We start from the raw sequence: 22,622 nt of genomic DNA on the forward strand, positions 1-22,622 counted from the left end.
AAGCAACCTAACTAATAGGGTTCCAACTCCCAGCAACAACAAAAATAAATAAATAAAAAATAGGGAACCACCCCTCACGCTCCACCTCATGATGCTTAATCAACGTAATCAACCTTAATTTGATGCAGTGTGAAAAAAAATGCACAGAAATCAATTATTTTTCAAGAAATATTAAATAGATTCAACATCTTTCTTCAACAAAATTGCAGACTGCACAGATGGTACCTTCCCAAAGGAAAATGTACTATAGCTTACTAGGGTATATATATATATATTAGACTTAATAGTCACTATATACAGTAATTGACTTCTATTCATTTTACATCAAATTAAAACTTTGGGTGTCAGATAATTATTTATTAAAAGCTAGACATTTTAAATGAGAATAAGAAAGAAAAGTATGTCTTTGTGCCCCCTTTTCCCAGTTAATGCCCTATCGGCCCCCCTGGCTAAACTTTGCTAGATCCGCCCCTGCACAGTTACCAGCGTCAGCTACTTAGAAAAAGATCCTGGTGTAGAAAGTAATATTAAATAAATTGTAACAACAGCTTATCAAGCTTAAACGTGCTGTTGTTGTTCAGCCGCTGGTTTGCTCTTTCTGGCGCAAAGTGGACCAAAAACAAACAAGAGAGACTCACGACAGAAAAGCCGATCAGCTGATCATTAGCAGTTTCACGATTGAAGTAGCAGCCGGAGAGCGAGAGGCAGTCGCTCGTTAAGCTTAACGCAGGAATGCTTTACAAACATTCAGAGATGGACTTACACACTTGCTTTACTTCTCTCGGGGATAACTTTGTCGGAGATGAAATGCCAGGTTGCTAGCGAAGCTCCAAATGCTATCCAGACCACCGACAGGTCCCGCATGCCACAGCCGCTCTATCACGTGATGCATACTGCTCCGACGTTCTGAGGCGAGTTACGGCGTGTTGCAAGTTTTGTGAGGTGCTTTCGTGATATTTAATGGATCGGATTACATTTTTTATTTTTCTCCGATATCCGATCCAGTAATTTAGGTCAGTATCGGACCGATACCGATACGTAATATCGGATCGGTCCATCTCTAGTTTAAACAAGTCTCAATCATCCTTGCCATCTTTGTCCCATATTGCATTCATTTGAAAAAAAGATATTTGATTACAAGCTCATTAAATGGAATTTTAATAACAAAGCTTTGTCTAATTATTTAGTTTTCACATTGATCAACGCTGACATCGATTAAAAAGATTCCACATAATCCCGAGGCCGTAGTGCTCTCCCTCTATCTGACAAAAATATGGCCCCTCATCCACAAACTATGAAGAATATTACGCGGCCATATGTTGAGAAAGATGCATCACCAGGACACTGAAAGTAACCGGTACAGCACAGTTTTGCCTCAGATGTAATTTTGCGAGCAAACAGTGTTTTATGAAACCTTGTCATGGACCGTGGAGCAGAAGTATTGTGTTGGCATAAAATGTGTCACTGCCAGTTTTAGTCTGTCATCTACATTCATCATAAACGAAGTATGTTGTAGTGACAGCTTGCACGAGAGACTGTCATTTTCTCCATTGGCAGTCCACTTCAAAAAAAAATAATAATTTCAATTCCTCTGAAATGTCATCTGGTCTATAAAACATTGGGGAGTACTGAAAAATGCCCATCGTGATTCACCAACCAGCTGTCTTGTACTACAGTGGTGTGGGTGACCAAATTCTACAGTCCAATCTATCTAAACCTCCCTTCAGCTCTCTTACTCTGTGATCTCATTAGACCATTTATAGTCTCAACCACTGGCTTCAAGTTTTAATGAATGCAGCAGAAAGTTTATTTTGTAAATTATGGTCCCCATTGGTGTAAAACAACAAAAACCATTTGGGGTAAAGCAGGGTAAGGTGTGCCTTGTGATTGACAGCTGTGCTAGCCTATGGTTGAGCAGCGTTCCATGTTTTCTCAGACAGATAGCTATTCAAACAAAAAGTCTCAGGTTGAGGCGGAACATCCCAATGGCTAGCTCCGTCACTTGTATACAGACTTTAGCAGCAGCTCAGCTTTCAAAATAAGAGTGTGCAGGCTCTCCACTTGTAAACTTGTATAGAAAGCTAATAAAATAAACCTCCAGGCTCTGTGTGGGGAAACGCTGATATCAAAAAGCCACAAATTAGAGAAGCTAAGTTTGAGTAAAACTTGTCTCTTATTCTTAAAAAAAGCAACTTAAACAGTGATCAGATAAGCAATAAATAACTTTTTCTTAATCCATTTATACTTTAAATATGAAAGAGGTGGTGCGAAATTTCATAGAGCTAACAAATTTGTCTTCTCTGTATCTACAGGTTGTACAGACTTTGGAGGACCACCACCAGGAAGTGCTCTCTCTCTACAGGGACTATGGATTTGCAGGCCTGATCGCTCAGGATTCAGAGTTTGCCCTCTGCAACGTCCCCGCCTACTTTTCCTCGCATGCGCTCAAACTGAGCTGGAACGGAAAGAACCTGACCACACACCAGTATCTGCTGTCCGAGGCCGCCAGGCAGCTCGGGCTCAAGACACAGCACCTGCCCTGCTTTGCTGCTCTGCTGGGTGAGGAGCGATACAATGGCACACACCTCAAAATCCAAACTATATACCACACTTCTTACTTTTGAAGGACACACCCCTGTACGTGGGTTATAATTGACAGCTGCCTTTGTCTGTTGTTTTTGTTCACTGATGCAACAAAAAGTTAAGAACTTCTTTCTTTCAGGAAATCATATTTTGCCTGATGAAGACCTGGCTGCCTTCCACTGGAGTCTGCTGGGACCAGAACACCCACTAGCCTCCCTCAAGGTAACGATTGCTTCTTTGTCCATAGTTCTCTGCGAATAAAAGAAAATATTAGCTGTAACAGTATGTAATGTCACATGAACCCTTACCTCATTTTTGTGTCTTATTTTTCTCACTACGTTTTTCCCCCTTTTACAACAAGATCCATCTGTTGATCTTTAGAAGGCTTTTATTGTGAAATGTTTGTAGCAAATGATAATAAATAAATGTATTGACGTGTTCCAACAAGCTGACTGTTAAAATACACCTGAAGTGTATCACCGGATGGAACCTGTTTCCAAGAAAGGCCTTTGGTCCCGTGGTCCGGGTGCAGTGCTTAAGTCACATGCCTTCAACGTTTCCTCCACTGGCTGTTTTGAACTTTGATGTTGTGCCCGCAACAGTGGCAGACCGACGTTGTATTACAATTAATGGCTTACAGAGTGCCGAGTGTGGTGTGTAGCACTGCTAGCATTTGCAGCCTTCGTCCACACTCTGCACAATGTGGTTGATGTGGTTTACGCTGACACGGCATTTATATGATTGTGTTTTCAAGCTTGAAGTAATGCAGTACGCTGCTGGTTCACTTGCCAGTCTTGTCTTACTTTCCATCTAGCTTGCTTATAATTTCCCATCACACAGTGTGTGGTAAGTGTTGTCAAAGGTCGGGGCTCCTGGTGGCTGCATTAAAATTTAATTTTACTTTCAAAAGTGACTCTTTGTGCCAAGATATAACAGTATAGCCTAGTTCCCATTATCCTGTAAAAAGCAGACAACCTGGATTCTTATAAATATTTTACAGTCAGTTCTGCTTCAGTGGATATAAGTGATCAGGGATCAGATTACGTTAAACGAGAGAGGCCTTGCCCCTCAGTGATATTGTCAAAGGTTAACATCCAAATGAAATGTTCTTCTTCTTTTGATATGATTATGTGAATACTGTGAATTCCATCCATCCCTTTAAAGCACACAGTCAGCTATGGCTGAAAACCCCCAAAATACAGGTAGTGTTTATCTTTGCTAGCCAGACAAATGCAGAGGCAGATGAACCTTAAAAAACGTTATTCTGACAGTGACTCAAGAAGTTGTGTACTGGTGGCAAGCAGTCAATATTTTAATTCTACATTGGTCTGTGTTTACTTTGCCATGCCTCAGCAGCAGTGCACCAGTTGCTAGAAATAGTGCTAACAAAAGGGTTAGCAGTTTGCAGCAGGTATGGAATACCTGCACTAACAAGTTTTGCTGACGATGATTGAAAGGCTCAGATGACTACGCTATCCTTGTTGACTTTTCACCCTCTTTCTATAGTTCCAATAAGTTTAACACTTGTTCAGAAGATTTTCTGTTTTAAGGGTGACGTAAGTTGTTTTCTACTCGCTTCTTATCTTCACTTCATCTTCCTCTCATCTGTTTTGTTTCTCGTATATGAAGAGGTGTACCCACATTGAAACTGAGAGCAGGGAAAGAAGAAGCCGGTGTGACCGGTAAACAACAAATTTTAATGAATTAGTTCCCTTACATAAATACAGTTATCTTTCTTTTACGCTTTTTCCTTTGATATGCATTAATTTATCAGCAAATATCAGTCCATTACTTTTGCATATTGTATGTTTCCTGACACATAAAATGATGATTACAAGTCCTTTCCTAGCATTGAGGGATAAGGCTTATTAATTTAGCGCTGGTATTGGATGAGTACTTGTTATCAGCAAATACCTGAAGCAACACCACTGGTATCATATTGGAACTGGAAAGCAGATCTCCCAGTTTAATTTGTTTTTTCATTTTTAACATTTATTGATTTCCATTAGTGATTACTTATCTTAACATTCCTTGGCAGGAATGGTAATTCTTGTACACATATGTAGATTGACTTCAGAGGTTAATCTACATATCTGTGTTCACAAGTATTTCACAAGGTAAATAACTTGTGAAATACTTGTGAACATAGATCGTGCTCATGATCATGAAATGTCATGTTTTTTTTGTTGTTTTCTTTTGGTTTTTTGTGACAGTCAACATGACTTTGTAAGTAAAGTGTTTCAGCAGGTGGGACTGTTATTAGCACTGTGGCAAGAAGGTTTTGGGATCTTTCAATCCAGATAATCTGGCTTCTTCCCACAGTCCAAAGGCTTGCGTGTGGAATCTGTCAGTATGCTAACCAAAGAAATGAAGCTTTGAAAAAAGTGGCAACTGCGTTGTTTCCCACTATCCATGATCTTTTAAAGACTAGACCTAACCTGTTTATGATGTCTGACCCTAATCACATAGTTTAGTTTCTAAACTTGACAGTGAGTCTTTATGACTAAACATAAGTTGTTTTTCTATACCTAAATCTCAGTCATTTTGAATGCCTGGCTCTAACAAAGTGGTTTTCCATGCAAATTAATCATAAAATTAATAGCATGTTAAAAAAAATGTAGATAATAATCTGTGACCTATGAGACTCGAACGTTGACATTTTCACTCTTTAAAAAAAAAAAAGGAAAATACACTTTCGTGTACATGGACACAAATGACTACTTTTGAAATGGGTCAGATGATAGTTAAAGTGGAAAATTCCTATCCAGGAGTCGATCAATAGTTTAGAGTTTCTGATATTTACTACCTGCCACGAAATGCTATTGGTTAATCATTTCTTTCTTCTTCAAGTGTGGCCAAGCCCCACCAGTGGCACAAATTTCATGCAAAGCTCTCCATAAAGTTTTAGTTACCCTGCAAACAAACTGATAAACCTAACCAGCCTCTCCCTCAGAGCGAGGAACAGGCGTTATTAATTTAACGCTCCTATGGGCACATGCCAAAAGCCACATATCTGTAACGCGATCGTTCTGTTATTGGAATCATTCTTTTGTCAAAAGTGTCATTTTTTTATTGGTGAACATTGCAGTATTTGGTGTTTTTTTTAATATATATATATATATATATATATATATATATATATATATATATATATATATATATATATATCACCAAAGTTGCTTAGAAAAAAGTGTATAATAAATATCTAATAAAAAAAAGTGAGCAATATGAATGCCGCTTCTGTGCAATGCTTCTTAAAAAATCTACCTGTCTGTCATGCGGCTGTTTCACAGTGCCGCTGTCCTCGTAGCTCGATATAAGTACATGAGAGCCTTTGTTCTCTTGCTGTCAGGTGCGAGCCCATCAGTTGGTGCTGCCGCCCTGTGAGGTGGTGATCAAAGCCGTCTCAGAGTACGTCGCCTCCATCAAAGACCTGGGAAACCTCGACGCCATTGCCAGAGATGTCTTCAAACAGTCACAGGTAGGTCATGTGTGTCACTGATGGGTTTTTTTACCGACTGCTCGGAGACCGACATCCTGCCGGGTGAATTAAAATGTCTTTAAATAAGATTTACATGAAAAGAAAAGAACAATGTGAACATGCTTTTAGCCGAGGTTTGACTTTACATATCAGATTTTTGCTGACAGTTAAATAGGTTATTACTGTTGACACAAGGCCTGAGTCAGCAACTGTACTTCCTCACACATCAGTGCTAAACTGTAGCCTTCTGCTTATCCGATATAAATCTGTGCTGCACGGGGTTAGCTAGTCCCCGGTGTCGCCTCGGGAAGTGGTTTCTGCTGTGTTGTTCATGTCTAAAGGACATAAACATTTAAATCTATAATTGGGTGGCGTGTTGAGTTTGATGTCTTCTGTAAAAGGAAAGTTATGGTAGGAGTTAAGTCGTAGTTTACTGAACATGTTTATAAACTATATGGCTCTTTGACTAATAGGGTTTTTCCACTGTGGTTAGTTTAGATGATCAGTTGAGCTGCGCTGCTAGAGTGCATGTGTTTTTCCACTGTTTCACACAGCAAAAAAAAGCTGAACGGTGAAGATGGTGCATTTACTTGACAACACATACAAGAAGCCATTCTGTACTTTGTTTTCATGGCCCAAAACAGGCCTTCCAGGTTTTGTGAGGGTGAGCGACTCGCACAAAGTTGAGGCAAACCTAAAATACCCAAAATAAACCAGTGCATCTTTGTTGTTTTTGTCCATCTGTGAAGCAAAGATGCATGCTAAACTCAAGTACTTAAGGCTTCTGACTTTGATGAAATGTGACGTCAAAATGGTTTAGGGCTGCCAAATAAACTGATACGTTGGAAAAAACATGTTGTGATTGAGTAAAGTTGTTATTACAGTTGTAATTACTAAATGGGACAGGAAAGTACCTACAAGGATATAGGATGAGGGACCAAAAAAATAAAATGGCATCTATGGGATAATTATGTAGAGTAGAGATGACAGTTGTCCCCCCTGTAACTAGGAACCAATCAACAGCCATTTTACTGTAGAGTGGAACATGGAAGTATAGATTTCCTTTAAGTAAACAGAGGGTTACACTACATGTAATTTTCTGGAGGAAGATGTAAAAGTATAGGTAATTGTTCTTATCTTCTCCTGTGTCCATAATACAAAGTTAAATGGTAATTATTCAGCCATTTGATGGAAAGCGACACGCTGGATTCAGCCATTAATAAAGGTTAAAAAAAAATGTTATAAACCTTTAGAAAAAAGTTACTTTGACCTGCCATGACCACAGCAGTGTGCTGCTGTTACTTACTGTGTGGCTTATGTCTAAATTCTTGCCATTACACCATGGCCCAAACTGGGTTATTGGAAAAACCGCGTCCATCCCATCTCATATTAAGCAACTTATCAATAAACCACATAGCCTTTCGTAAAACAGAGTTTGCCATCCTTGTTATAACATGTTCAGTTTATCTTTGCAGTTAAAGTATGTAAAGCTGAACATTTTTCTTGAGCTGGAATAATCACAGAGTTCAGTAAGAAGCGACTTTATTTGTATTTTTTCCTGAATCCAGCAGCAAACTAGATTCTGATAACGATGTACGTATAACTTATTGCTCACTCTTTAATTTGAACGAATCTCACATTAAACTCTGAGTCTATACATGTGCTCACTCTAGCATTAACGTGGTTTAATCCACACCAAAGTATAGGTTTCTAAATGCAGTATATTCTCCTGTTTGATATTAAACAGTACATGTGGGGCCTTTTTTCTTCTTCTTCAAAAGCAGATTTGTGTCTTCAGTTATAACCAAAGTGTCACAGAGAGGACGGGGAGATTGAAAGATAAACCTTTGCATGGGGTCAGTTTATAGTAAACATGGCGACTCTCTTCCAGCTACAAGGACTTAGTGATCTGGAACCAGAGCGGCAAACATCTAACCAGGTGTCAGAAACCAAACCAGTTGTTCCTGTAGTAATGAATGACACAGAAAAGGACCAATACTTCAGCCATATAGACTCGTGTCAACATATCAGTAAATGTTAACCTCCTAGGACCTGGGGCCCGTTCTTCGTACGTCGCTACATCCAAGATCAAATGACACATCCAAGATCAAATCATCGCGCTAACCGTGAGCTCGCTAATCCGGTTCCCCGAACACACCTGCTGTTGACGATTACTACAGCTGGACGCAGTAATGTGACATCACTGGGTGTCGTAAAAGGGGCTACGCATCGATAGTAGAAACATTGATCGGCAACCCTCTGATTGGTCGGCGAAAATGTCGACGGAGCGCGCTCGGCTCGGTATTTTTCGGCAGCAGAGCAAGAACTCTTGAGTGAGGGATTTCAGGAGTTTCAGAGTTTAATCAGAACGCAAGGGAACACTGCAAAGGCTGCAAAAGCAAGGAGAGAGGGCTGGCAGGAAGTTGCTGACAAATTAAACTCGTAAGTAATTTAATAATAACAATAATAATGGAGTGGATTGATATAGCGCTTTTCAAGGCACCCAAAGCGCTGTACAATGCCACTATTCAGTCACTCTCACATTCACACACTGGGGGAGGCAGCTACAGTTGTAGCCACAGCTGCCCTGGGGCAGACTGACAGAAGCCAGGCTGCCATATCGCGCCATCGGCCCCTCTGGCCAACACCAGTAGGCGGTAGGGTAGATTTATTATATTACACTATATTATCCAATATTATATTACATTATATTATAATATGTTATATTTTATCCTCTGTCACATTAGAGCCACGACAGGACCCACTAGAACATGGGAACAGGTAAAAGTGAAATATAAGAATATTCTACAGAATGGTAATATTTATCACTTATATTGCTTTTAGTCTCTTGGAAAGAGACCCTGGAATAATCTGTTTGTTTATAACAGCAACCAAGAAAAGGGCAGAGCAACAAAAGACAGGTGGTGGTCCTGCACCCCCTCGTCAACAAGTTGGTTAAGTAAATAATATCCTCACGGGAAAATCGATATCTCTCTATGAGCACACTGTCGCGCTGAGCTAAAGGATCCTGTCTGTCCCGCAATATACGCTGAATTCTGAGGACTCTCCTTATCAATCTTGCACCTTCCGCAATGGGTGGCTCGCGTATACGGACAGGACATGGCTGCGACAGACTTCCCAAATCCACCTTCGCTTTTATAGCCGTGGTCTCTCATCTTGATTACACGAAGTAATTTACAATTGCTACTCTGAAATATGAATTAAATCTGTAATAATCACATACATGTAATAGAATGTTAATAGTACATTTCCCTTTTTTAGGAAATGACCTGTGTGAAATCAATAAATGGATCAGGTGCTGCATTGTCTTTAGTTACATTGATGTTATTTATTTATGGTGAAACAGTGGTGGAATATCGCTGTTGCTTTCGTATGAATGACGCGGACATACCTGCGTGGCCGCGATCTAATCCTGTTTACATAAAGTAAACCTGCTCCCGAGCAGGTTTACGCTTACGGCTCTGTTGCTATGACAGCAAGTCCCGGATGAGCTTCGGGGAACCGACTGATCCAGGATCACGCGAAATCGTCAACAATCTAATCCGGCTAACCTACTTAGCGAGGTACGAAGAACGGGCCCCTGGTGTCCACATATGTGCACATCACATTTTGGGTTGTCTAGACCAAAATACTAAATTTTGCTCTACAAGGGCCTGATATCCACTCACGAGGACATTTTACTGCCTAAGTTTCATCAAAATTTAAAATGAATATCCTCATACGTGGCTCTCATTTTTCTTAGGAACAAAAATCGGGTAAAAAAAAAAAAAGGTGATTCTTTGGGACCCGATGAATGTAAAAACAATCAGCCCAAATATCAAAGAGAAATTAAAAATGCATGCTGTGGAAGATTTTTGAAACTGTTTCTGGACGTGGGGAGATGTACAAAAAAGTAGAAAAAATTGAGGGACACAGCCATGTGCCCCTGGAAAATAAACTGACCAAAACAAAGAGCAGGGACTTAAAAGTGAAAAACGTCCCATTATTTTCTTTCTTTTGGATAGCACAGCATGTAAATCAGTGGGACACAACCATACGGTAATTAATGCATATGTGCCACACATGAGCATGAATGCAGGCAAAGATATCGGCCACTTGCAAAGGTTATAGGTTGTAGGTTATAGGTTGTAGGCTCTACAAAGAGTCCCCGCAGAGGTCTAAATCAGGCCTTAGGCATGTTATTTAATCTTGTTTACACTGGATAAACCAGTGACCAAGTAGGTTTGACTTTATGGCTATGTTGCTGTGACAACCTCCCCTTTGTAAAACCAAAACATCAAACACTGGTCCACGGACAGAGAACAGGCCAAAGGTTTTTTTTGTTCTTGTTTTTTCCTTCTTGGGTGCGTAATGCAGGAAATCTCTCCAGCAGATCCCTCAGTTAGAACATCCTCACTGCCATCTGTAATACCAGCAGGTTCAGTAGTCTTCATAATGCTTTTGCCCCCCCTTTGCAGTCTCGTATGGAGGACAAGGTGGAGCGATTCAAGAAAGCTGTGGAGTATTTCTCAGCTGCCTCCAAACCCCGCTCACCTAACATGGGGCCCTCCTCTTTCATCTGTGAGTAGCAAGCTGCTCAGGACGCAAGTTCAGAAAACAGGATTGCTGTTATGTAATCTTTTTGGCTTGCTCGATGTAATTTTATTCACTGTGAATAAAACACATTTGTCTATTTGTTTTTAATCCCTGTTTTTTTTCTCTCTCGCTGTGCACAGTACCTGGGTTTGGACCTGCTCCATTTGGGGGACCACCTGGTCACATGGGACCGATGCAGCCTGGAAAGAATCAGGTAGATTCCTTTTCTCGCTAATCCTTAAGTCTCTTTGATGTGTAATTGTGTTCTGTCTACATGAGTCTACATGTAGAATAGTGGATTAGGCTTTATTTCCCTTTGCTCTTTGAAATCCCTTTGAGGCATGTGCTCGTTTAGTGACTGATGGAGGAGGGTGCACTTCTTCCCGTCTTGTATCCTCCCACCAGCCTTGATGATATGCTTCCAGTTTGATCTGATATAAAATAGGACAGTATCAGTTCCCACCCCTGAGATGTCTTCTCTTCCCTACTCTTCCTCTTTTGTACTCAATTTCCCATGCTTCTTCCTCCACCAACCCAATTTTCCTTCTTTATCCCCCCTTTCCCAGTTCCCTCCCCCCCAGGTCCCGGGGTTAAAGCCACACTATCAAAATGCTCCATATGGACCTGGCTCCGCCCCTCTGTTCCAGACCCCACAGCCACCATCCCAAGACTGCAATGACTCACTGACGGGCAAGATGGGCTTCACTGACTGGTCAGCTCCATATGATTCCACTCAGGGGGGAAGTCGACTACCCAATCATCACACCGGCCCTCTGTCTGGCCCCTCTCCGTCTCCTTCCTCATCGTCGGATGGAGATGAACCCAATGACAGCAACGCCAAGTAAGACACTTTTCGAGCATGTCAGGTTCCTTTTGCACAGTTTGAAGTGGTTCTGTGGGTTCCTAACACGGGACTAGAGCTGCCACGATTAGTCGACTAGTCACGATTACGTCGACTATCAAAATCGTCGACGACTGATTTAATAGTCGACACGCCGTTTCAAGCTTTGTAAGTTCCAAAAAGATGCAAGAATAAGTAGTAGGATTTAAGAGTGTAATAACGGACTGAAACAGAAGTTGGCAGCACTGCATGTACAAGGATGCCAGCTGCCGTTAAACCCCGAAGAAGACGACGTAGTGTCCGCTATCGTAGCTGTGTCCAAATTCAGGAACCGCATCCTCCTGTTTACAGCGACACGACAAAGACTGTCCAAATTCGAAGGCTCCGACAAATGCGGCCTTCATTTCCTCAGATTTGAAGGATGGGTCTGGTGCATACTTCGTGGGCCAACCTATCCCAGAATTCATAGCGCAGCCCTGCTCAGTTTCCAACAATGGCGGCAGCTAGTTAGTTTTAATATTATTCTTTCTGGGTCACAAAATAAACGTTTAACATATTTTCAGGCGAGAATGTAGCTGTGTAAACCTCAAATATCTGCTCAGTTTATCAGGACACCACATATTTTCAAAAGCGCTCCGACGTTTTCGGAGACGTCTGTTACCCACCAGCTCGATAGCTAGCCGGGGGCAAGGCTCACTAGAGCCGTGAGAACACCGGACTCCTGGCAAATCGTTTTCAAACCCACCGCCGTCTTTCGCTACTCAGGTTAAACATGATTTATAAGTCACTTAGATAACTTAAAAATGTTATTGTTTGGCTTTTTTCAGTGTTTGATTTGTTCCTGAGTAAATCGGTTTGGCTGAGATTAAAGTTATAGTTTTTACACAGCTGAATAAACGTCAAGCAGACAGCTGATTATCAGAGGTGTGAGATGCTCGAGAATTTACTCCTGTTGTATTTTAGATAGCAAGGAGCAGAAGGCTGAGTTTATTAAACTTCACCGAAAGGATCTGCAAATTTCATTAAAATTTAATAAACTTTCATCTTGTCTTTATTTTTAGTTAGCACATACCTTAAATGCTTAAAGCTGTAAGCTAATAATAGTTCTATAAGAGCAGATGCATGCTGGTGCAATAAGCTGTAAGTTTTACGTCCAATGGATGCATTATCTGATTAGTCGACTAATCGCAAAAATAATCGGTGACTAGTCGACTATCAAAATAATCGTTTGTGGCAGCCCTACTCGGGAGTATAAAACAACCCTGGTACCATGTGTCTGAAAAGTAAAGTCAAAGAGCTTTGCATTTCTGGATGAAGACATATGCATGTCATACCAACCTGTTAGGGCACTTGTTCATCAAGACAAGACTGAGCAAGCCCAGGCAGCCATGGCTCATAAATCTGACGTGTAGTGGACACTGACACCACATATAAAATAATTACAGTTTCACACGATGTCGGAGTATTTAATGTTTAATTACTAATCTTATTTTTCATAAGTAGGCTTTTATATAGGATTTCAGTGATTCATACTCCTACTAGGAATAGGTAGTAGGGCTGGGTGATTTGCTCCATCATCCGGTTGTTCCCCTGTGACATCACCTATGACTCATACCAGTGCAGCCATGGCAGGCTGGCACAGGAGGTGAATGTGCAAACATTATGGTTGTGCTATCCACCCTTTCTCTATGATGTGCAATGTGGGGCCCATATCTCACTTCTAGAGGAGACGTCGACACACAACTACAAATGATCTAATTTTAAAGTAGCCGGTTAACATGAGAGGACACATATTTGAACTGCTAAAACTGTGTATTTTTGTTGTTTTTATTTAGTTAGTTTATGAATAAACACACAACTGAAGTTTGTTCTTGTGTGTGCGTGTCTCACCTGTGCCCTCCACACACTGTGGAGTTTTTTTGTTTTGTTTTTTAAACCAAAAATCACACATGCCACGGGAAGGGGTGGGAGAAAAATTAAGTGAAGAACGTGATAGATGAGTGTCTCATCAGGTGCACTGTGAAATTAATTCAACCAGCAGCCAGAATTGGCCTCCTGTTTTCTCTTTTAAAGATGGTTGATTGATCACACATAGCAATGAATGTTAAAGTGCACATCCAGAAATGTCTCTTTCACATGTGGAGATGCAACATGATATTATATTGAGGCTGATTTAGTTTACTATGAGTCTGTTAATAATTTAATGCATCTGTGGGGAGATTTCTTGGTGAAAATGATCGGTGACCAGGGGTGATCCTTGATATGAGCGACCATTAACACACCCGTTGCAGGTAGAATATAAAATGTCATATAATAAATAACAAAAATTAATGAAATTATTTAATAAAACCACACAGCCATAATTAGTTTTAGAATATTAATGGTTGTGCTGTTATATTTTTAAACCTTATTAACACCTTGTTAATACAGGTTCACCCTGCACTGCTTTCTTGGTGGCCAATAATGTTCATGCAAACCTACTGAAAAGTCACAGACAGCATCCGTTTGTTCTGTATTTTAACATCTATGTCATAATGATGACAGGTGTAACATCCAGTGCTGATAAATGCAGAGACAATAGTCAGAAGTGGCTATTAGTCAAATTACTCAAAACATTATTTTAAACTTTTAAACTATTGGTTTGTCCTTGTCAATCTAATCGTTACACCTCAACTAGCCACAATACACACATGTTGACCCTGAATGCCAGTTTCTGGATAACTTAAAAATTCTCATAATCCCTCTCTCCTCAGCCATTTGACAGACAAGTCCTCTCGGTGGGAGGATCCCACTGGAAGAGGGGGCTCCGGCTCTGGAGACGGTTCCCAAGGCAACGGGAGCGGGTCAAACATTCCGTCACTGTTATCTATGGCGACGCGGAGTCACATGGACATAACCACACCCCCTCTGCCTCAGGTCAGACACAAACTCCAGAGTTCACAGCACAGTTGTGGGGTGTTTCTGGGGAAAGTCTGTCACCGTGTTTCTGTTTTTAATTTTAGGTCAGCGCTGAGGTTCTTCGTGTAGCCGAACACAGACACAGAAGAGGGCTGATGTACCCCCAGATTTACCACATATTGACCAAGGTGAAACAGTTCTTAGTAACAGTTCGTTAAGGTTTTAATTTCCTTTTCGAAATCTGTTTTTGAGAGGAAACTTGAACCTGAGACCATCAATCCTTTGCTCCAGCACAGACATTGTGTTATGTAATACGAGTTTTAATGTTAACAGCACAACTAGAAAGCAGAAAATCTGCTCATTGGAGAAGATCATTGGGTTGGTTAGATTTCTGAAGGACTGTCCTTTGTAGTTTTGATTTTAGTCTTCAAATGCCCAAAAACTTTACAGCTGTGTGTACTACTGCCTTCACAACCTGACACAAACTACCATTAATGGACCTGTGAGGGCACCTGTTTCTTAAGGTTTTTCCTGGCTTACAGTGAGCCTTTGTTGGTTGATTATGCATATGTCAGTGGGCCTCAGGGTGGCTGTGGCTACAATGTAGCGGCCATCACCAGTGCGTGAATGGGTGGATGACTGGATGTGTAAAGCGCTTTGGGGTCCTTAGGGACTAGTAAAGCGCTATACAAATACAGGCCATTTACTAAACATGAACAAGCCATGTACAGTAAAGACAACGCCATACCTTTGCTGTGTTATGTTGCAGAAATCTATTTATAAACATTATATTTCTGGCACTTTATTACAATTCTTTAAAAAGTCTCTGCGGGTTGTCAAAAAGTGCTTCTATGCAGGAAAACCCCCTTTGTGTACTGGTGTTTTTGCTCAGATTTGTGCTGGGATTTCTGACTTCTTTCTCTGGTTGGAGCCTTTTGGTGTTATTTTGTGAAGAGAGTAGTGCACACCCCTGTATGAAACACTGTGTCACATGAATACCCTTCATTTCCTGGAACAAAAACACTTTCAGGTTTCTGAAAGTTTGAAGTTTAGAGATTGTAATCAAACCCACAGAGACTCATGAGCCACACACTCAACTAACGAAATGTGTTCCTTTTTAATCAGCAGAAAAGTTTTTTTGTACTAATATAAGTTTGAAAAATGTTATGAGGGAAAAAAGTTCTTTTAACCTCATAGGTATGTCTTAGGTGCGCAGTGTGTCTTTTGAACACTGAAGTTATGGTTGCTGAAAAATGGCCATCGTATGCTTACATACACCTACCTATCTATCCATCAAAGTTCAGCCATGTGTACCAACCCTGGATACATGCAGGAAAGTAGGCTCAGCAGAGATGCCGAGACCGCCGTCTTTCCAACCACCTCCATCAGCTTCTCTGAGAGAACACTGCGTTTTTCCCAAGCCAGCCAAGAGACGTTATCTCTCCACCAAGTCTTAGGTCTGCTCCAGGGTCACCTCACCAAGAGGGCGGCCAGGAGGCATTCCCGTCAGATAAAAGGAGCTTCAGCCCACAGACAGCACAGACAACCCTTTGGAGGAGCCTCATTTATGCCCCTTGTATCCATGAGCTCATTCTTTCAGTTAGTACCTAAACTTTGTGTCCACAGGTGAGGGCAGAAACGTATGTTGAGCAGTGAAACGACAGCCTTGGTTTTATACTCTGTCTTTTTACCACAACAGTCCGGTACAACATCCGCAACACTGCAGATGCTGCACCAATCCGTCTGTCTATCCCCCGATCCGCGGTATCCCCGTGTTACTGCAATGCTACAACTTGACGAAGAAATTAATTTCCAACTTCCAGCTGGCATGCTACACTTTTGTGGCTGAGAAGTATGGCCTCGATGTTGTAGGTGCTAATCCTCATCCCAGCCATTTATATTCTACGATCCCATGTCATTTTCCTTAAAAAAAACCCCAAAAAGCAAGAAGGGTTTTCCGAAATTTTAAATGAATTGTTTTGTAGTAAAATGTGGTGTACCGCAACAATGAAACCTAAGCGTGTAGTTTTAAATGCATAGAAAAATGCATTACGGAAGTGTTCAGATACTCCTGCAGGTTAAACTGGACTAACGAAATACATTCAAGGCTGACTGAAAGACTCAACATAAACAAATTTGAAAACACCTTCTTAGGCTGGCACCACTCTGCATAAGACTGTTAAATAGTTATTGTTTTCATTCAAAAGCCGTATCTATGCATTTGTCCATGTCTAAATGATATTGTCTTGTTAAGAGAGAGCGTATGAGACTCTTTAGAGCTCTCGATCCTGCTCTCTTATTCATTTTGTCCTCAACTATTCCTTATGCCCCTGCATCCCTCAGGGAGAGATGAAGATGCCAGTGTGTATAGAGGATGAGTGTAACTCTGAGCTGCCTCCTGCCTCGCTGCTGTTCCGTGCTGCCAGACAGTATGCCTACGGCGTCCTCTTCAGCCTGGCTGAAACACACCGCCGCCTGGAGAGGCTCGCTCTCCGCAAGAGGGCTCCCCTGGAAGGTAGGTCTTGGTCTGGGATGGACTTAGATACCTGAGTGCAATATGGAATAACAGGCATTGTGATTGGATAAACACTTTACACTGCAATTTTCTTTGAAATATTTTCATTTGAGAGACCAGTTAACCTCAGTGTAACTACAGTTGAATGAATGAATTATGGCATGAATGTCATCATAGTTGGGGCTTTTAATGATTTCTTCGAACTGTTCTTTATCAAAGCTGGAACGATTGTATGGCATGCATCTTTAATGACTTTAAAAAGCAGGTCTAAGGAGGAGAAGTGCATATTGATTTATACAAGCTGGGACGGCCTCTTGGAGCCATTTCTAAATAACTACAGATTCCAAGATCATTAGTTCAAACAATTCTATGCAAGTAGAAGTTACTTGAATGTATTTCCACTTTTCTAATGTTTGGAGGAAGTCTCGAACAGTCACCCTCAGATGAGAGGAAGTTGGTTAGGATGCTCAGGAAGAACCCGTGAACCACCAAGGCTCAAGCATGCTGTGAACTGGATACTGCTAGAACAAAGTCATGCTGCTCTACTAGAGTTCAAGAATAAAAAGTGTGTTGAAGCCACATTGGTTCACTTTAAATAGGCCTCTCATCTAAAGCTTGCATCAGCTGAGACAGATTACAGACTTTACAGACTACAGATACTCAATTTTTATTACACTTTCAGTCAGTATCATGTAGCCTCCCAAACCTTACTCTTACTTGGTACATTTTTCATGTTGGCCTCTTACTAGGCCACCTGTCGTTTAAAATCTTGCTAGCTATAGTTGTGCTTGTTTCCCTTTCTCTCCTTTCTCTGTTCTCTTGACTAAAAGGTATATTTGCTGAATTGTCAGAAAGCTGGCTAGATGCTTATTTGAAGTTTTTCATCTGCTCCTGGGCTTTTTCATCCAGAAGTCATTTTGATTTCATATTGAGAAACTACTTAATATTACATTGTAGGGCAGGGGTGTCGAACTCCAGGCCTCGAGGGCCGGTGTCCTGCAGGTTTTAGATATCACCGTGGGTCAACACACCTGAATGAAATGATTTGTTCATTACCAGGCTTCTGGAGAACTTCAAGACATGTTGAGGAGGAAATTTAGCCGTTTAAATCCGCTGTGTTGGATCAAGGACACATCTAAAACCTGCAGAACACCGGCCCTCGAGGCCTGGAGTTCGACACCTGTGTTGTAGGGAGATGTACTGTTAAAGTCAAGGAATATACAGGCTTAAAACCTCCTGTTCCTCATACATTGCTGTTACCTGGGTCAGTATGCCAATCAGGCTTGTACGTATGCTGCCATTACCTGATTTGAGTCGGTATGGCTCAGGCAGCCATAGATGTTCGAGATACATTAACTGACTTAAAGTTGTTGTTTATTGTCATTATAGGTCAGACGAGCCTTCAGGCTTGTAAACATTAAATAATGATGACTGCAGTGACATGTTGGACATCCTCGAATTTTTGTTTTACAAAAGATTCACTCGACTGTCATGTGTGGCAAACAAAGGCAGAAGTTGTGTACCCAGCTGGTCGTTACAGCTCAAGGTCTCTTCACTAAATATTCCAATTTCACAGCACTGGCAGAATCTCTATGTGTGAAACAGCTCAAACCTCTACATGCTCTCATCTTTAGCAGCTTCGGAAATCTCCAAAACTGAGGCATCTGCATCATAAGCAACGCCACCGTATGTATCTTATTATTCCAACATTTGTTTCTGTGTTGCAGTTCCTCCAGTGATTATCAAAGAGTGGAGCAGCGGTAAGGCCAAGTCGGCCCTAACACCAGAGCTGGTTCCCGCCTTGTGTTTCCGTGAGTGGACCTGCCCCAACCTCCGGCGGCTCTGGTTAGGTCGTGCCAGCGAGGACCGCTCCAGGAGAACCAGGGCCTTCCTGGCCTGCCTACGCTCTGACTGCCCAGCCCTCCTCAACCCAGCACAGGTCCCACAGCATCTGCTGCTCATGTGCTGCGTGCTCAGGTATCATCAGTTATAGGGATTTTAAAACGCTTTGCTGGGTGCAAATCTAAATTTGGCAAATAGGGTTTTTTGGAGGGTGGGATATCCAAATATGTTTTCTGTTGCAAATACTGCCCTGTATAAAGGTGACAGAGCAAAATATGTGCATAATTGGGTATAACCAAACAGCCAATCCTTTCAGAAGCAAGTTTTGGCACTCAGCAGGCATCTTGACAATTCCTGTAGGTAGTTACTTTAAAACATGTCAAGGAATCTGGTCAAATAGTTAAAAAAAAAGAAAAGAAAAACAGACCTTGTGTCTTTATTTTTTCTTTTTTCCTCTCCCTGCTTGAGAATTGATCCAATGTTACTTCTGCCTTTGTTACAATGAAACAGTTTTTTAGGCTGATGTCATAGGTAATTCAAAGTATTTACATTTTTCTCCTGAATTTTCCCAGAGGCACTATTGTTTAGTGATAATGGTGATACATAAAACACATTTTGCAAGACTTAACTCTTGCGAACCAAATTTTTCAGTGGTGCGACTAAAAAAAAATAAAAATAAAATTGTGGACTAAACCAATCGGAGATGGTCAGGGGCGGGACCTCTCTGATTGGCTGTGGTCCAGTTGAAAGTCCAGGTGTGGACTGATTCTCAGATTAAAGCTCACAAAACTATTTAACAATCACCAAACAGCAAATGAGAGCAGGTACACGGATTCCACACGAAGACGTAAACACAGAGCGTACCCGACTCATCAGAATCAGCTTTGTCTTTCTCGGCTTTCTCACCCGATGGTCCGTACATGGAAACGCTGTCGGAGCTCAGCGAATCTGATGCGTCGGGTCCGCTCTGTGTTTACGTCTTTTTGCGCTGATTCTGAGCTGCAGGTTTTGTCTCTCTCCAACCAAAATTCACCGAGCCAGCAGCAAAAGAAGCAGCAAACTGCGCTTCACATTTGATAAATGTCGTCATGAATTCCCTCTGACTTTTGCTGTTTTGCTTCCACCACGATAAAAATCACACTTCATGCACAGCTAGCTCTCTCTCTCTCTCTCTCTGTACTTCAAGAACAGTTTCCCGTCTCAAATCTGTTTTCTGCATTATTCATTCGCTTATTACCCACCAGTCTACCGTTGTTTACAGCGCTGTCGGCTGCTGTCTTTTTCTTTTCTTTTTTTTTTTTCACTTAAATGACCTCGGACAAGAAAGCCAAATTTCTGCTGTTCAATACTGAAGAAATTTAAACTTTTTAAAATTATGCAAAACTGCAGAATATTGCAGAATATTTTTAAGGTTATCTGCTATAAAAAGCCAGGCCAGAAAAATCTCCTTCATGTTTTTCTGTTTCATTCTCACCGGTGCGCCCATGGCAAAAAGTTAGTCTAGAGCCCTGTCTTAAGAAAACCTTTCTCTTGAAGCTTAAAAACCCCTACTGGTTTCCTTAAGATTTACTCTTTTTGGCCATTGTTCAGTAATAACAGTAATATCCTAGACTTGAGCAGTAGCAGGTATATGCCATTTATATTTGTTTGTAGTATTTATGTTTATCCAGTTCATCAAATGCTAAATTTACTCAGTTTAAACTGACACCTTACTGTTTGTAGTAGTTTTGTCACACGTGATGTCCGTTATGATAACGATGGCTCTGCTCCTGTCAAACAGTGAGTCAGCATACAGGCTACCACAGAACAGGAAGCTCACAACGATAAATGTCACTCAGTTCGATGTCATAATTATACCTGTTAAAGCCAGAATGTCTTCTGCAAACAAGGCCGTGAACTGTGGCGCTCCAGCACGTGTCTTGTTCTTGTCATGTTCTCTTATTGCCGATCTCCTGTCTCCTCTCAGTCCTCATTCGTGGCTGTATTTACGGAGCAATTCTGCCCAAAAACTCAGGTCAGAGCAACCTTTGCTCAGGGTCACGCGTTACAAGAATAAAATAAATACACACTGCTTGAATCTGGTTTCACTTGTTGATAAACCAGCTGGAGACATGGATTACAGCCTTAGAAGTATCCTCCTGTCTGCTTGTTATTAAAGTAGATTATAACAAATAGTTACAAATTAAAAAGACCGACATTTCCACTAACTACAGCAGGAAAGACACGTGTAATACCATTAACAAAAACTTTGTCTGCTCTCCCATTAAACCCCATCAGCGCTGTAGTGAGCCAGCACTCCCAACACCAGGACTCTAATTGCAGTTCAACAGTCGCGTTATTATTTATAGCAGTGCTTTTCTTACTGTGACATGTCAGGATGTCTTCTGTGAAAAAGGCTCATCAGTAGGTTGACAGAAAATGACATGTCTGTTCATACAATGGAGCCAGTAACTCAGCCTTTGCAGCATAAATCCTACACAAGATTGCCCTGCTTTCTTTTTCTGGAGACAAACTAAACAACATGCTGATTATTTTTGATTTGTGTGGGTAGAGCTGGGCGATAGAACGATAACGATATGTATCGCGATATAACTTTTACTCGATAGAGAAATTAAGCTATCGCGATAGACCTCGCCGCTCTTGTTCTCTTAAAAAAAAAAAAAAGGTCAGCCAATCCAAATTAAGCAGCGCAGAGCCGAACCAATCACAGCCGCAGCGTCACGTCGCGTGACTTGTTACGTACAGCACAAGTGCCAAGCCGCACGTGTGTTTGTTTGGGAAGCAGCCAGCGGGTAATGGAGCCAGCGCATGGAGGAAATGAGTGTGCCGACTAGAAAAATCAACCGAGCGTGACCGAAGAGAAAACAGATGATGGTTCCAATGCCGGAGAGATTGTCGAACGGAAGAGCCATAGAAGTTCCGTAGTTTGAAGGTATTTCGGCTATTTCAAGTCTGACAAAAAATAGAGTAGGGTGCACTGTAAATTGTGCCGAAAGCAAGTCTGGAAATACAATAAACTGGTGCATGCGTCACACTGTGCGCCACGTTATTGTTTCGGTGAAATGAATTTCTACAATACTGTTACTGTTAATTCTACTCTCTGCAGTGTTTAAATGCTTACATATACACACAGTTACTGTCCCTCCACACATACGACTCGGTTCTGCTTCTATGCCCCAGCTTTTACTTTTTCCCACCGAGGCTTCTAGACTTCTGATTGGCCAACATTTCTGCACGGTTAGGAATCTAGCGCCACCTGCTGCTTTGGCATGTTCATAGCAGCGTTTTCCTTCATTTCTGCCTTTATGTGTGGACGGGATTATTTTTTAAAACGAAAACGGAAAATCTCAGTTTTCAAAAATACCCGTGTACGTGTGGACGTAGCCTCAGTCTCTGACTGGAAGCGCTAATTCGTCATTCGGCTTTTGTCAGACTAAAGTAACTGTTAAAACTGTTTGATATCGCCTGAAATGAAAAAAACATATCGTGATATGAAAAAATCTCATATCGCCCAGCTCTATGTGTGGGTATTTATATGCTTTACAGTTAAATGTAACTACGTTTTAATTCATCAGAGAGGTAATAGTTGCTGCTTTGTTTTTCACGAGTGAAACATGAAGGGAAGCTTCAGCCTTGTTGATGCAGACAAAGTGACAGCAGGAAGGAACATTTACAACAGGCACACTTGAGAAATTAACAAATAACGAGATGAAAATTCACTTTTGCATTTCAGACATGAACTGGAACAGCTTACTGGCACTGAATGTATGCCTTGCCTAGGATTGATTTATGTAATGGTGCAGGATGTCTCTGGGCTTGTTCTGGCTTTTGCCTGGGAGCTCCGGTTTCTCAGAAACATGCAGGTT

General features: G+C 41.3%; 1 protein-coding gene across 1 annotated transcript in view; it reads left to right on the forward strand.

Annotated features, from left to right (window-relative positions):
- fam120c (family with sequence similarity 120 member C) overlaps positions 1-22,622 on the forward strand; it is a 42,564-nt gene that overhangs the window by 6,745 nt on the left and 13,197 nt on the right. The window contains exons 2-11 of the mRNA XM_004560239.6: positions 2,313-2,559; positions 2,723-2,805; positions 5,936-6,064; positions 10,543-10,645; positions 10,801-10,874; positions 11,227-11,501; positions 14,255-14,417; positions 14,504-14,587; positions 16,743-16,914; positions 18,642-18,891. Of these exons, the coding sequence (XP_004560296.3) occupies positions 2,313-2,559; positions 2,723-2,805; positions 5,936-6,064; positions 10,543-10,645; positions 10,801-10,874; positions 11,227-11,501; positions 14,255-14,417; positions 14,504-14,587; positions 16,743-16,914; positions 18,642-18,891 (1,580 nt within the window). The remainder of the gene's footprint in view (positions 1-2,312; positions 2,560-2,722; positions 2,806-5,935; positions 6,065-10,542; positions 10,646-10,800; positions 10,875-11,226; positions 11,502-14,254; positions 14,418-14,503; positions 14,588-16,742; positions 16,915-18,641; positions 18,892-22,622) is intronic.

Source organism: Maylandia zebra, linkage group LG20 (genome assembly GCF_041146795.1).
Source record: "Maylandia zebra isolate NMK-2024a linkage group LG20, Mzebra_GT3a, whole genome shotgun sequence".
Classification (NCBI taxonomy): domain Eukaryota; kingdom Metazoa; phylum Chordata; class Actinopteri; order Cichliformes; family Cichlidae; genus Maylandia; species Maylandia zebra.